Source organism: Triticum aestivum, chromosome 3B, assembly GCF_018294505.1.
Source record: "Triticum aestivum cultivar Chinese Spring chromosome 3B, IWGSC CS RefSeq v2.1, whole genome shotgun sequence".
In the NCBI taxonomy this organism is placed as follows: domain Eukaryota; kingdom Viridiplantae; phylum Streptophyta; class Magnoliopsida; order Poales; family Poaceae; genus Triticum; species Triticum aestivum.
Genome location: NC_057801.1, coordinates 144203255 through 144217353, shown reverse-complemented (window position 1 = coordinate 144217353; position 14099 = coordinate 144203255). Strand labels below are relative to the sequence as shown.

At 45.1% G+C, this 14099-nt stretch overlaps 2 protein-coding genes and 1 long non-coding RNA gene across 4 annotated transcripts; 1 reads left to right on the top strand and 2 right to left on the bottom strand.

Annotated features, from left to right (window-relative positions):
* The first annotated feature begins 2625 nt into the window (after positions 1–2625).
* Positions 2626–6877, top strand: LOC123069055 (prefoldin subunit 6). 2 transcript variants are annotated; one of them, XM_044491797.1, is made up of 6 exons: positions 2626–2879; positions 3575–3780; positions 3882–3952; positions 4042–4166; positions 4248–4308; positions 6574–6877. In XM_044491797.1, the coding sequence occupies exons 2-6, from the start codon at positions 3687–3689 to the stop codon at positions 6625–6627; spliced, it is 405 nt and encodes a 134-aa protein (XP_044347732.1). In that variant the 5' UTR covers positions 2626–2879; positions 3575–3686; the 3' UTR covers positions 6628–6877. The 2 variants fall into 2 exon arrangements, with proteins under 2 accessions (XP_044347732.1, XP_044347733.1); XM_044491798.1 differs by having other exon boundaries at positions 2638–2879; positions 3579–3780.
* Positions 6878–8858: 1981 nt separating this feature from the next.
* On the bottom strand, positions 8859–10045 carry LOC123065053 (uncharacterized). The gene is made up of 2 exons (XR_006430888.1): positions 9636–10045; positions 8859–9433 (listed from the first exon to the last, which is right to left on the bottom strand). It is a non-coding gene; the product is annotated as an uncharacterized lncRNA (long non-coding RNA).
* Positions 10046–10401: 356 nt separating this feature from the next.
* Positions 10402–13341, bottom strand: LOC123069054 (tRNA (guanine(10)-N2)-methyltransferase homolog). Its single transcript, XM_044491796.1, has 6 exons — positions 13013–13341; positions 12687–12898; positions 12269–12586; positions 12118–12192; positions 11908–11982; positions 10402–11357 (listed from the first exon to the last, which is right to left on the bottom strand). The coding sequence occupies exons 1-6, from the start codon at positions 13212–13214 to the stop codon at positions 10812–10814; spliced, it is 1428 nt and encodes a 475-aa protein (XP_044347731.1). The 5' UTR covers positions 13215–13341; the 3' UTR covers positions 10402–10811.
* Positions 13342–14099: the final 758 nt, after the last annotated feature.

The following is a 14099-nucleotide window of genomic DNA, read 5'->3' as shown; positions in this document are numbered from 1 at the left end:
CGATCCCCCTCTGTCAACAATTGTAACCGAGATCGCTGGCGCCACATTATTTCCTCCCTGTGGTATAGCTCGACCAATCTATCACAAATTTTGATCTCCACATGTACTGGGCCAGTTCAGGCTGGGTCATCATGCAGCTGCTGTAGTTGACGATTTAGATCCTTTATCTCCTTCCTCACACTACCAAAAGAGTCCCTACTCCATGATGTAATATCTTGGGATATTCGCAGCAGCTTGTCCCGGAAGTCGCCAACGCCATATCCAGGTGAGACCGCATTCCATTGGGCTGAGATGTTCTGCTGCCATTCCTCGTGCTTCTCCCACATTACTTCATAACAAAAAAACCTTGGGGGCCGAGGTACCTGCTTCTGTGTTCTCAAACTGAAGGAAGATTGGCCCATGATCAGACGATGCAGCCGAGTGGTGGCTCAGAGTAGCTAGCGGGAAACGCGCGCACTAGCTAGGAGACGCCAGCGCGCGGTCTAGCCTGACTTGAGTGTAAGACCCCCCTGCCACTCTTTTTTCAGAAGTCCAGAAACGACCCTGATGGCCTAAATCCATGAGCATGCAAACATCAACCGCGTCCCGAAAAGCTTGTATTTGTGCATTACTACGATTAGCTACTCCTTGGTGTTCATCCGGACGTAGCACTTCGTTGAAATCCCCCATACACAACCACGGCAGGTCATTCAAAGTTGATATTCCTTTTAACAGATCCCATGTCTGATGCCTAAGGTTTGTTTGTGCTTCTCCATATATGATTGTAAAACGCCACGGCTCCTGTCCTTCCACCTGCACTTTAGCATCAATATGATAGCACGAATCGCCCAAGATTTCAATATTGCTTGTATTATTCCAAAAAATTCCAATTCCACCACTTCTTCCCTGGCTACTTATTGCATAAGATTTTTCATAACCTAAAGAACTTGCTAGAGCTTCTACATGTGCACCGGCGATTTGAGTCTCCACAATCCCAAGCACGGTAGGGGCAAACTTCCTTGCGAACTCACGAAGCTCTCGGACTGCCGCAGGTTTGCCCGCGCCACGGTAGTTCCAGCATAAGGCACTCATTGGGCATGGCGGCGCTCCTCGAAGGAGCCCGCCAAATTTTTCACTGTAGAAGTTGAAGCCTCTTTGTCTTCGCCGTTGAGCATCGTCTCTTGAGATCTCTGAGAGGAAGCAAGCTAACCCCCGCACTTGCAGATGCCACGATGGCCAGCTCCATGCCTTCAACGCTCGCGGCTGGGGGATCGGCTGATTGCCATGCAGCGCCCCCGCAGTGATCCTTTTCCTATTCGTATCATCCATGTCCACATCCTCTTCCCTCTCCCTGTCCTCCACTTCTTCCTCCTCATGTGATTTTTCCTTAGATTTGCTTGCGGGATAGTTGCCTCTGTCTGCTTCAAATCTGCCACCTGACCGACCGCCAGCCCTGCCTCCTCTTCGACCTCCACCACGTCCCCTGCCTTCTCCAGGTCCTCACCCCGTACGCATAGCCCAATATGCTCTAAGATCTTTAAACTCCAAGGCTGATCTAGGATGAATTCCATTACCATGCTCCTTAAAAAGATGCCCTAACATACCATAGAGGGCACACCAATCTGGTAACTTCTCGTATTTGACCTTATAGATCTATCTCTTGCCCTCTCTAATCATTGAGACTGCGTTCTTGAGAGGTTTCAGCACATTGATCCTCACCCATACTCGATAGAAGTTTCCCACAAAATCATGTGATGGGGCTTATGCAAAGAGCACCTCCCCCACCTTAGCAGCAAGCGGTGTAACCAGATGGGAATATAGATCAGGCACATCGTGAATTTGAATCCAGATGTCAATTGTCTCCATCTTTACCGTCGATGGTTTGGAAATTCCATCATACGACGCTATAATCACTGCATCCCCTCTGAAGTTCCATGGGCCATCATGCATAACTCTCTCCCAATCTCCCAAGCAAGAGAATTGGATCGTATACAAATTATTATCTTCAAGAGCTTTGAACTTTGCTACTTGCGCTATGTCCCATGCAGATCTCATATTCCTATAGAACTAAGTTTGACTATAAGATTTTGAGGTATTGACCTTGGCGATTGCGATCCATCGAGGTTCTTCCGGCGGCGCCTGTTGCTCGTCAAACAACACATCATCCAAGTCTTCCTCTTTCAGGCCCAATTCTTCCATCATTCGTTCCACATCGCTCACCCCCGAGGAGCCTGACGCTCCTCCCGATGCCATTAGTCCCTAACCCGACGAAGATCTGATCGGGTTTTGTTCTGAACCCTAAGTCCGCCACTCCCCGGCTCCTTCGAGATGAGGAATCGACCAGCGATCGCCCCCCCCCCCCAGCTCTTGTAGTCAGAAACCATGGAGGAAACCGGCGGCAGGGGAGTCAAAAACTCAACGAGAGAAGGAAAACCCTAGCGTGAGGGAACTGCGCACGGGTGCTGCATTATTATGTATGGACACGTTCATACGTGTATGTGGACATTTGGTGATCCATGTTTTTCCAGATGAATTTGATGATCCATGTTGAAGATGCCTTTTTTTTAAAACTGGAGACGGCCTTAGTCTCTCTTTTTTTTTGGAACAGGCCCAGGCAGTCTATCTAGCACTGGCCAGCCTAATTTCCATTTCGATTCTCAGGCCCAGACCAGGCACATATTCCCCGCATAGAGCCCAGGTGACCAACCAAACAGGCCCTCCCACCGCCGCTCCCGATTACTTCAGCCGCCGGCCGCCGCCACTGCCGCCATCCCCGGCTAGAGCTTCTCCGTCCCCTACCCCTATAGACCGCGATCTCCTCCTGAACCACCGGCCGGGACTGCTGCTCCGCTTGCTCTCCCCCGTCGGAGATCAGCCCGGAGCGACTTTCGTCTTTCTGGGTAAACCCTAGTCTCAATCGATTTTTGTTTTTCTTTCGTCCGTGCTGCGAAAAACCGAGGCTTTTCGAGGGATTCCGTGCGCCTCTTACGGAGTCTGCTGTTGCCGTGGACGTTTGTGTCGGTGCGACTGCGTCGGAAATTCGCCGGCGCATTCACCGCTGGCTGTATGCTTGGGATCTCGGAGCTCGTAGGATTCTCATTTGGAGCGTAGAGCTGGGCGCCGGATCCCTTTGTTTATTTATCGATGGATGCGCCAGAGAACTATTTGATCTTGCTGTCCGGAATGTGCTGCCCATTGCCTTGTGGTATTTTTGGCGGTGTAGATTCACTGCTTCTGTGACCATCCCATACGCCCAATCTTTTGCGCCAAACATTTTCCTAAACTGCAGTGTAGTTTGTTGAGAATGCAAATGAAATAGAATCTAGATGTGCCATAGTTATTGCACATCCAAGTGACACAATCAAGTATGAAAAGAAAAAGAAAAAGCAAAAAGAAATTCCCACACGAATCTCCGCGTAAGATCAATGACATAGGGCTTAGATGTGCAATACTTATAGCACATCTAGATGTGCTTTAGCAAAACTGAATGAAATATGTTGGATAAGAGTTTGGATGTCATCTATGTGTGAGCTATTCCCATAGGACTCACACGCGAAGATTTGATTTAGCTTTGTCGCTCTCCATGCTGTTTCAGGTAGTGCGGACGCTACAGAAAGCCCAAACCCGGAAACAGAGAAGACAACGCCACATCTACATTTGCACTCCCACGCTTAAAGCCGGCGGCGGCGGAGGAAGCAGGGACAGCCATGGCGTCGTCGTTGGCAACGGCACCGGCTGCTGTACGCGATATGCAGCGCGACCTCGAGTCCCAGGCCAACGCCCTCAGCAAGATCCAGAAAGGCACGTGCGCTTTCCCGGCCCGCAAATCCCTTGAGAGGGGGAGACGAACCCGTCCCTCCCTGCTCGCAACCCTAACTCTATCTCTTCTGCCCCCCTTGCAGACATCTCCAAGAATCACGAGGTCCGCAAGCAGTTCACCATCCAGGTCGGCGAGAATGAACTCGTCCTCAAGGCATGAACACACACTTCCTTGGTTCAACTTTGTTCCGATTGGTGATTTGCGTGAGTACCTGGTTTGATCTAGTTTGGCTTTGTGCGTAGGAGCTGGAGCTGCTGAATGAAGGGGCGAACGTGTACAAGCTGATCGGGCCAGTTTTGGTCAAGCAGGACAACGCGGAGGCGAAGGCCAACATCAAGAAGCGCATCGAGTACATCACGGCTGAGCTGTGAGTGGCTATGAGCTGATCTGTACCGGTTTTGAATTGTGTTGATGCTGTGATGAAGGTGTGGAATTACTTTCTTTGCAGAAAGAGAATGGATCGGGCGCTTAAGGACTTGGAGGAGAAACAGAATAGCAAGAAGGAATTGGTATGTTACTGTTTCCTTATCAATTTTGTTTGGGCTGCTTGACCACATAAGGAAAACCATTAGAAGATGATATGTGGAACTTACCTAGATTAATTTTTGGTATGTGAATACTGTTTGGACTTGTTTGGAGTGCGGGAGCGACTTTAATTGTCTTGGTAAACCATATGTTCTGTCATCTCTGTTTTTTTGAACAACATAGTTATGGTGTCCTTGAATTTGTAGAGCTGCACAATGCTAACATGCGTGGCACTTTCTGAACTTTGTCTGTATAGTGCATTATAGTTTTTAAAAAAGTAAGTTGAGCTGGATACAGTGACACTGATGGAAGTTGAAAAATGACTGACGTTGTCCGAGAAAAATGATAATGAGGTGATGTGATAAAGGGGGAAACTACAGAGAACCTATGGTCCTGAGTGGAGAAGAAATTAAGACAGGATTAAAATAATTCCAGCATCAGTACTAATTAAGACTTATGAGAGGATTCAGTGCATGAGAGAGAACAAAATGGTGTGATAAAAACGTGGTAGTACTTGTATATATGTACTGTGAGCTCATGCTACCTTGTTTCCTTATCTCATTATCTGTTTTTAAACTTAATCTGGCTAGCTAGGATTATTTGGCAGTAGCCATCACATGACCAAATCTCTGCAACATAAGGTTACATCAATTTTGCACGCCTTCAATTGTCAAGCTTTCCTGACTGTTATCTGCAGCTTGTCAGTACCATTCTGGTGGCAGTTCCGGTTTGACTCTTGGTATATAGAATGATTTGGTAGCAGGCTAATCCAGTGCGCTATTCCAGGGGATAAATAATCAAATTTGTACATAAAACAACAAGGTTCTGGTTCCCGGGCTTGAATTCAACTCAGAAACCAAACCCAAGTAGCTTGCTGGCCCAGTGATGCTGTGGTATCGTAGACAAACGCTGATCAAACAAAATTTTCAAACGGTAATGGTCTATATGTACCATAAACATGCGCCCCCATAGGTACGGTCGCTAGTGCCGCACAACATGTACAAGGCCGATGAGCTCCCTCTCATAGGCTGCTAGTTTGGCATGTTGCCAGAGGCCCTGAACCTTGATGCAAAATAGCCCCGAGACCGCTGCCCGACATATCACATTCCACCACAAAGTCGAGGGCGAAATCAGGGAGGTGCAGCACGCGCGCTGTGGTGAGAGTGGTCTTCAAGGGAGCAAAGGCTGTGGCAGCCTCAGTTGTCCATACAAATGCTTCCTTCCGGAGGAGCTTGGTGAGGGGTGCAGCGATGGTGGCATGGTGCCAAAGTAACGGTTGAATTTACGATAGTAGCCAGCTAATCCTAAGAAGCCAGACACTGCCCGTACAGACTTGGGTGCTGGCCAATGAGCTACAGCCTGAACCTTTTGTTGATCTATAGCCACACCCTTGGATGAAATCACGTGCCCTGAGATATGCGACAGTGATCTCGCCGGAAGAGCACTTAGAGCGCTTGACGAAGAGGTGGTGTTGATGCAGTGTGAGGAGGACCACACAAACATGTCGGAGTTGTTCTGACCAAGAGGTGCTGTGTAGGATGGAACAGCCACTTCCTATTCATGTGAGCGGTAATGGAGAAAAGTTGTGTGGAGGCGATAGATTTGGAAAATGCAAATCGTGTTTTCCTATTTTACCCATCCAAATTGCATATACTTGCCTTAACACTAAGCCTAACCAGAACTAACCAAAACTGGTTTTCCTAAAAATCCTCCGAAAACTCGTTTTCCAAAATCCCACATCTAACTATCAGTATCCAAACAAACCACTTTGGCCCTTTTTGATTCACATTAATCCAAGAACGCAGGAATATGAAAAATCTAGGAATTAGATGGCATAACATGTTGAAGCATATATGCCCGTTGGTTACTGGAAACACATGAATACGAAATAGGAGTCCTTTTTGAAAGATTAAGTGTGCGCCATATTTCTCACGGAAACGAAGGAAAATCTCTGAGGTTGGATCCAACAGAAATATTCCTTTGGAATTGCATACAAAGTAGTCCCAAGATTTTATGGGTTCTAATCCTATAAATCAAATAAGCTTTGAAATTAGGAAACAAAATATAATAGATTGCTTTGAATAAAAGAGGCCCTTAAATTCTACCTCCATGATGGTCATCCTCGTCACGACAATTCACTACTTTGCCATGAAATTAACTACCCGCAATACTGTATGACTATTCAGTTAACTCTGCAATGCTCAGAAGAATTGCCCAATTTCTTTTGTTAATGTGTTTTTGCTAAGCAGATAATCAAGCTGCAACAGAAGATGCAGGCTGTACAAGCAAAGGCGCAGGCATAAATGAAGGGCTCCCTGCATTAGGGCCTTTGTCCTCCCAAATGTTGGGTCTAGCCTTGTGTTATCTATCCCCTAAAAAGGTGAAAGAAATCTGTAGTGTTCAGAGATTGAGAGAAGTTCAAGGTTTGTGTAGTGAGAGATTTTGTTTGGGAGTGGATACTTGGTTGAAGATGTACGTCTTGCTGGTTTCTAGTAATATGCTTGAATTGACTTTTATTTTGAGAAGGAATTGGATCAATCTTTTCATGCACCATTTTATTTCTTCTATCTTTGCTTATGTTGATTAATAGATTCATTTTTTGGCAATGGTGTTGGGAAGTTTTTTATTTTGTGTGGGAGACCTTGATATTTGAGTATGTGAATTCTTGCCGGTTATCTTTTATTTTTGAGCTAATTTTGTCTGACATCTTGGTGCTCCTATTCTGCGAAATAGCGCTTGCCTACTGCAAGATAGAACATCGTCTTGCCTGAAGGGATTTAGTCTCATGACTGGCCCAATAAAGTGCTTTCATGTGGTTTCATGGGAGCGGTTTTGGGAGGCTATGGGAGGACTTGAGAATGGATCAAGTTATGGTATGAATGTGATACAGACATGTCTATCTATGAAGACTTTAAGGTACTCCCTCCGTTCGGAATTACTCGTTCAAGAAATGAATGTATCTAGATGTATTTTAGTTGTAGATACATTCATTTTTATCCATTTTTGAGACAAGTAATTCCGACGGAGGGAGTATGTGATATAGACTTAGTTATATATGATATGATTCTTAACCAAGGGGACCTCAAGTTCTGAACGTGATACAAATTTGGCTATTTTACAATAAGACTTGAGGAGTTGATCGATCGACTTGACTCGTATATGCACCAAATATTCAACGTCAAAATCCTGATATCCACCTACTAAGTAACTGTATGTGGCAGTCGTACATTAGCACCGTAAACAGAGGAAATGCAAACTGCTAAGCTGCAATTGGTATGGGCGTATGGCAGATGGCAGAGATAGAAGCTTGCAAAGTACTATTCCCTCCGTCCCAAAAAAAAATATAAGATTGTTTTTGACACTATGATGTCAGTGTCAAAAATGATCTTATATTTTTTGGGTTAGTGTCAAAAACGATCTTATATTTTTTTGGGACGGAGGGGAGTACTTGTGCACATGGAAGGATCCTATTTACAGGTTTCACGCTGTGAAGCAGGAGAAAAACTCAACCAGAATTTCGTCATCCATGTGGACGCCTAGATGGACCTCATTGTCGCCGGGGACTTTGACAACATCTCCCACACCATCAACTATATATATATATATATATATATATATATATATATATATATATATATATGACAAATTTTAACTACAAGCAGTGGTAGTTACCTCCTACTTAGTTTGCTGCCACCTGTCCCGTTGTGCATGTACGAAAAGGTCTTACCGGGTTGAAATGGATCCGTTAACAGTCAACTCACTAGATTGTTTAATTAACCAATTAGAAAATTGAACGTACTATCGCAACAACCTACAACAAATCTGCTAATTTCTTGGCCACATGCACATGGATCACGCTGAATGGATAAGTGACTAGTAGCTTAGTATATCTACCCCGTACTTCCAAGTTCCAACAACGATCAGCTTATGTACTTTTTTTTGTGAACGATCAGATTATATACTTTTTACTCTCTGGAAAATCAGTGTCCTTCATACTCCATTCTTGAAAGAAACGATTTTGTTATACATACTCCATTCTCAAAAGTAATGAGTTTGTTATACATGCCCCATACAATATACTCTTTATATAGGAATGAGTATGTAGTATTTGTCCTATAAAAAAAGAGGATGTAGTATTTGTCCCGTAGAAAAAGAGTATGTAGTATCTGTCCCATAAAAAAAAGGATGTAGTATCTGTACCGGAGAAAAAGTATGTAGTATATGTGTATTTTCAGTTAAGAATGGGGACACGGGGACCATGTGCTTTTTGATATACTTCTCGTTTCTCGTAAACCTAGTTTTATTCAACAAGTGAGGGTATTCTTAAGAATGTAGTGTATGAAAAAGTAGTATGAAATATATATATAGAAAAAAGTAGTATGGTGTATAAAGAAGTTCTTTGGAGTACATGGTATTTTATAAAGAATGGAGTATATGGTTGGTGTATTTCAAAAAAAAAGAGTGTCTCCGACAAGAGTATAGACTCTAAATAAAGAGTATGTCTGAATGAACAAAATACACGAAGATACCAAGATATTGAAAGGCGTATTCAAAATGTTCTCTCCACATATACAGGTACAAGTACTATAGTATATTGTGAGATTGCCTCTTGAAAAATTACGTAACTGTAGTATAAAATTAAATGAAGTATCTATGACATACTACACCTTGAAGCAACTGCATATACTAGCTAGAAGACTTTTTTGAGGACATGGGTTGTTTGTCTGATGATGATGCGTGCTAATGCATGTGCATACACAAATCTATGACTTAATGATCAACTTAATATACCCATCAGAGCACAGGAGCAGTCATCGTTGTCTCGACACAAGAGCAGTCATCGGTTGTGAGCAGCCGTTCGTCGTTGTTGCCGGGAGTAGTCACTAGTCGGCTGTGTGCAGTTGTATGTATATCATCGTGGCCACCACTGTGCGAGACCATTCACACGTAAGGCCAGGTACAGTCGTTCGTCGTGGCAGAGATGAAGTCGTAGGTCTCCGATCCATGCAACGCTAAAGCAAGCAGTCATCGACATATGAAGCCGTACACTATCGGTGTCGCCGCCGCCCGTCAGAGCAGTCACATATTGGTTGTTGGTGCTTGTTGAGGCTGAGTAGGGATAGCCCGTATAATGTAGCCACGGTCGCAGGTTGCGTCGCCGGCGGTGCAGTAACAGGGAAAATTGATCCATGCACACAAAAAAAAGCCAGAAAGAGATTAGCATGATGTATGTGCATGAAAATAAGAACAATTAAAAATCAGCTAGCATGATGCGTGTGTGGAAATCACATAAAGGTGCATGCAATGTTACCTTCTTTTACTTCTAATGATTTATCCCGATTCAGCTTCCTCTCGTAAAGAGAGAGCAGATGAATCAAGTCAAGCCCATTAGTAAAACGAAATTTTTGTGCGCCACTGCTTGGCCGTGAAAAAGGGAAATCAATTAGCAAGACACATGGATGGAAAACAGTCACATTATTGCGTACCTCGATCTCTTTTGGTAATTTCCATCGATCCTAATCTTGTTAATGGATGGGGAAGAGAGAGAAAGACAAAGAGGATTATTGTTAGGTTGCATCCAGATCTGATTTTTCTAAACGAACCTTGCCTCCGATCAGTTATAGTACTATGTATACACAGCGAAGACCAAACAAAGAACAGAAGTACCAAGAAAATCGGACCGGCCAACCAACCAACCGGGCTCCAAAAATATCAGTTTTCCTCGACCCGCAACCCATACCCCTTAGTGGTAGAATGCATTTTCCCTATATATATATATATATATATATATATATATATATATATATATATATATATATATATATATATATATAATGCAATTTGATTGTGAGAGACATTACAATGGATGTGACCCGATTGATCTTGAACCACCAGAATAAGACCCGATATTGAACCATCAGAATAAGTATGCCTTTGTTGCAACGCATGAGCAATTAACTAGTTGAACCAATATTTCAGGCAGGAGGGGGCGTTTTCTTTGGGTCACACCAACAATTTTTGGGATATATAAAAGGGGTATTGGGGATCGGTTAGAGTGTGCTAACTCGACAAAACGGTTTTCCTGGAGTAAAGGTTTTTTGGGGATGGATTAGAGTTGCCCTTACACCAGAAAGAATGGGAAACTAAGCAGTAGCCGGAAACGCAAAGTAGGAAAAAGAAGTGAAAAGAAAAACTACAGCTCCTCATCAAACTGAGCTAGCGTGGCATGATACTCCCTCTGTCCGGAAATATTTGTCATCAAAATGAATAAAATGGAATGTATCTAGATGTATTTTAGTTCTAGATACATCTCTTTTTTGTCCATTTTGATGACAAGTATTTTCGGACGAAGGGAGTATAAGTTAGTGTGCATCATACAGCTCCTATCACTGACTAGCACTAGCTTGTAAACAGTAAACCTAGCACAAACCACACAAGAGCCCTTACTGAAGGATAGAAAAATTGTCATCCCAGAGTGTTTTCATCACTACACGTACTTTCCCCTGTACTTCGGCTTGGAATCTTTATCAAATTTGGGCCTCCCATCATGCTCCGCCGGGCTGAACACGGCGGAGTGCAGGTTGCCCTCCTCCATCCATTTCTGGTGGTTCTCCCTGAACTCCTGGTGCCGCTCCTCGCCGATCCTCTCGACCTCGTCTGTGTAGGGCTCGACCTTCACCATCGTCAGCAGAACCCGGCTGTACCGCAGGCTTAGGATCTGCTCGCAGGAGGAGACCAGCTTGAAGCAGGGGTGCTCCGGGAATTTTGCTACGTCGGCAACATCATCATCCCGCAAGACCGGGTAGAAGAAGACCAGCCTGCCACCAATCACCAGCATTCTCGCAGCAAGGAGGAGGAGGTCGTGAACACATTCTGCGAGACTGTATGGAGCGGTTGATGGAATATGGTTCTCTCTCTTGTCGTCCGGAACTATGTACGGAGGGATGATGCCTTTTAGGAGCTTCCGACCGCCCGACTTTCGCCCACCAGCTCGGACACCATATGGGGGGTCGCAGATGATTGCATCAAATATCTGGTGACAAAAGCAGCAGTAGTTTATCATTTCTTGTGACCAAGATAATAGATAACCTCCTAATAATAGCATCCAAGGAAAGATGGAATGTTCAGTTGTAGTAGGACCATAATGCAATGTTTTTTCTTGACTGGCCCACAATGCAATGTTAACATAGTGCAGTTGTTCTATCACACAATAGTCTAAAGGTTGGTATATATATATGCTCCAAGTACAGCTTTCAAGGAGTATTAAGCAAATAATAACCATCAATTGTTTTCTCATGGGACTAAAAAACAAACATTTCATGGTGAATTTGTTTCAAAGATGGCTAGACAAACCACATGAAGGTCATATAAGCATTCAACTATGTGACTGTGAGTATCATGTCATGTGCATCCATGGAAGACTTCAAGCACAACTACAACATTCGGTGGCATTAATTTGTGCACAAGGGACGTAGTTGCTGATACTTTTCCTCACTTCCAATCAGTCAGCAATGAACAATTCCAAAGCTGCGATAGTGATGCACTGAAACATTGCATAAACAATAGAAAATGCAGCATAGTACCTCCTTCAATCCTGGACGCCAAGGTGGTAGGTTGTTATCAGCTCGTAGCACACACAAAGGCTCTGGCAACTTGTACTAAATAAGATAATATGGTCAGCACATTATATGAAACATGCAAGAAGATGTCATCACTACTTCAAGATACTAATAATGATGATTCAGAACAGTCTCATGGCAGGCATGCAAGAAGCTTCTCTGAACTATGATTACCTGCTCAAAGTTGCTCCAAATATTGCAATGAGGGCCACGTCCATCCCGCACAACTCTTATATCAATATCTGCACCCTGAAAGAACTTAATAAGCATGACATTGCCTGACAAAAAGGAGAGCGGTGTATTTATTTCTGCGATAAGCACAAACCATAGTCATGGCTCCAAAATGTGCAGCAGCCACTAAAATGCTCCCGGTGCCAACAAAAGGGTCATACACAAGTTTCCCAGGCCGTGCGAGCCCTTGGTTGGCCATGAGAAACGCCATTTCACAGTCCATCGCAGTCGGACCAATGTACTTCCTGCTCTTCAACTCATATGTCGGCACTACATGCCTATCTGCTGCTCCAACCAGCCGGCCAAAGAATACCGTCTTCTGAGCAACTGGTGGCAGGCCATTTTGTGGCCCATAATCATCGGTCTCCAAGACAAAGAACTTGTGATCGGGCTTCTTCAAATTAACACGGCCCTAAACAAGAGGAACATCACCGATCATAAAGGAAAGAACAATTGGCATTCACAAATGCCTTGAAATTAATAGCACAAGGTAGAAAAATTGTGGCAGTAACCTCGAATGGAATGTAAGTGAACCTCTTTATAATCGCATTCTGTTCTTCGAAGCTGACCGCCTTGCCGAAGCTGTCGACGACAATCTTGAACGAGCTTTCCGGCGTCAGGTACGGCAGCTTCCTTTCGTCGGGGTACGCCCGTATCGCCTCCTCCAGTTCGTCGTAGGTGGCACCCTGCCCCCACAGCTCATAGATCCCCTTCACGAGCAGGCCTGGCACATGCGATGTCCGGGATAAACGCGAGAAGCTCGGCAGCGACGCATATCATGCAGGTTGCAGGCATGGTGCCAGAAATCAATAAACGATGACGAGGGCTGCTCGCTTACTGCGGTTGGCGGTCTGCGCGGCAACGCGCTCGCCGCCGGGGAGGCGAACGAGGTGGAAGGGGGAGTCTTCGTGGTGATTCTCGGGCATACGCCACTCTACAGCGGCCCCGGCGCCGGGGCCGCCGAAGAGCTCGGCGAGCGACTGCACTTCCGGCCGCCGGTAGTCGAGGAGCCTGTGGTAGAAGACGCAAAGGTACCACATCTCTTCCCCTCTGTTTTCTGCGTGCCTCCGGCAGGTCGACGGCGGCGGAGGGCGTGGCGTCTCCGGCGGCGGCGGGTGGAGGGAATCGAAAGCTGCGTGCGGGAAGGAAAGATCGAAGAGAAAACCTACGTAGACCACAGCGCCCAATGGGCCTATCGACTCTACGGCCCAGACTGTAAATGAACTGCGCCCGCACTGCCAACAGCCCAGAAAATTAAAGACAGCCCGAGCTGTGAATCCACGCTCATTTACGTTTCCCTTCTTCCAAGTTCCAACAGCTCCGGTAAACCTCAAATAATTATCGTTTATAGAAAGTTGACGCAAAAGAAAGCTCTCCAACAACTCCAGTAAACTCAATTTTTTTACCGGATCCCGTACGCCCCCCTCCCCCTTTCCGAACTATACGGGAAGATAGCTCTTCCCATATAATTTGGCGGGTAAAAAATCAGCCAACAGTTCATGACGCGGGTCCTAGGCCACCGCACCGGCACCACGCCGGCATGCCACCCACCTCGGCTTCCGAGCCTCATCACGCCTGCCGCCACCACAACCCCCATGTCGCGTTGCTCATCGCCCTGGTTGCTCTAACTGCTATCGCCACACCTCCTAGCATCATGTCACTGACTTACGGCCCCCGGAGACATTTAGAGAGAAATAGAAAAGGCAAGATTCTAGGGGAAGAAGTTTTACAGGAACCGAGAAGAGTAGTTGTCTAACAACTTCCCATAAATTATACAGTTATCCTATAAAATCATTTTTACGGGAAGGTTTTACAGAAGTTGCTCTTAGCCTAAGTTATTTTTAAGTTTGTCTTCTATGTCACTTGCACGGTTCCACATTTCAACCATTTCTTGTTAATTTTCTGGTTTTCTTTGAGTGGGTTTC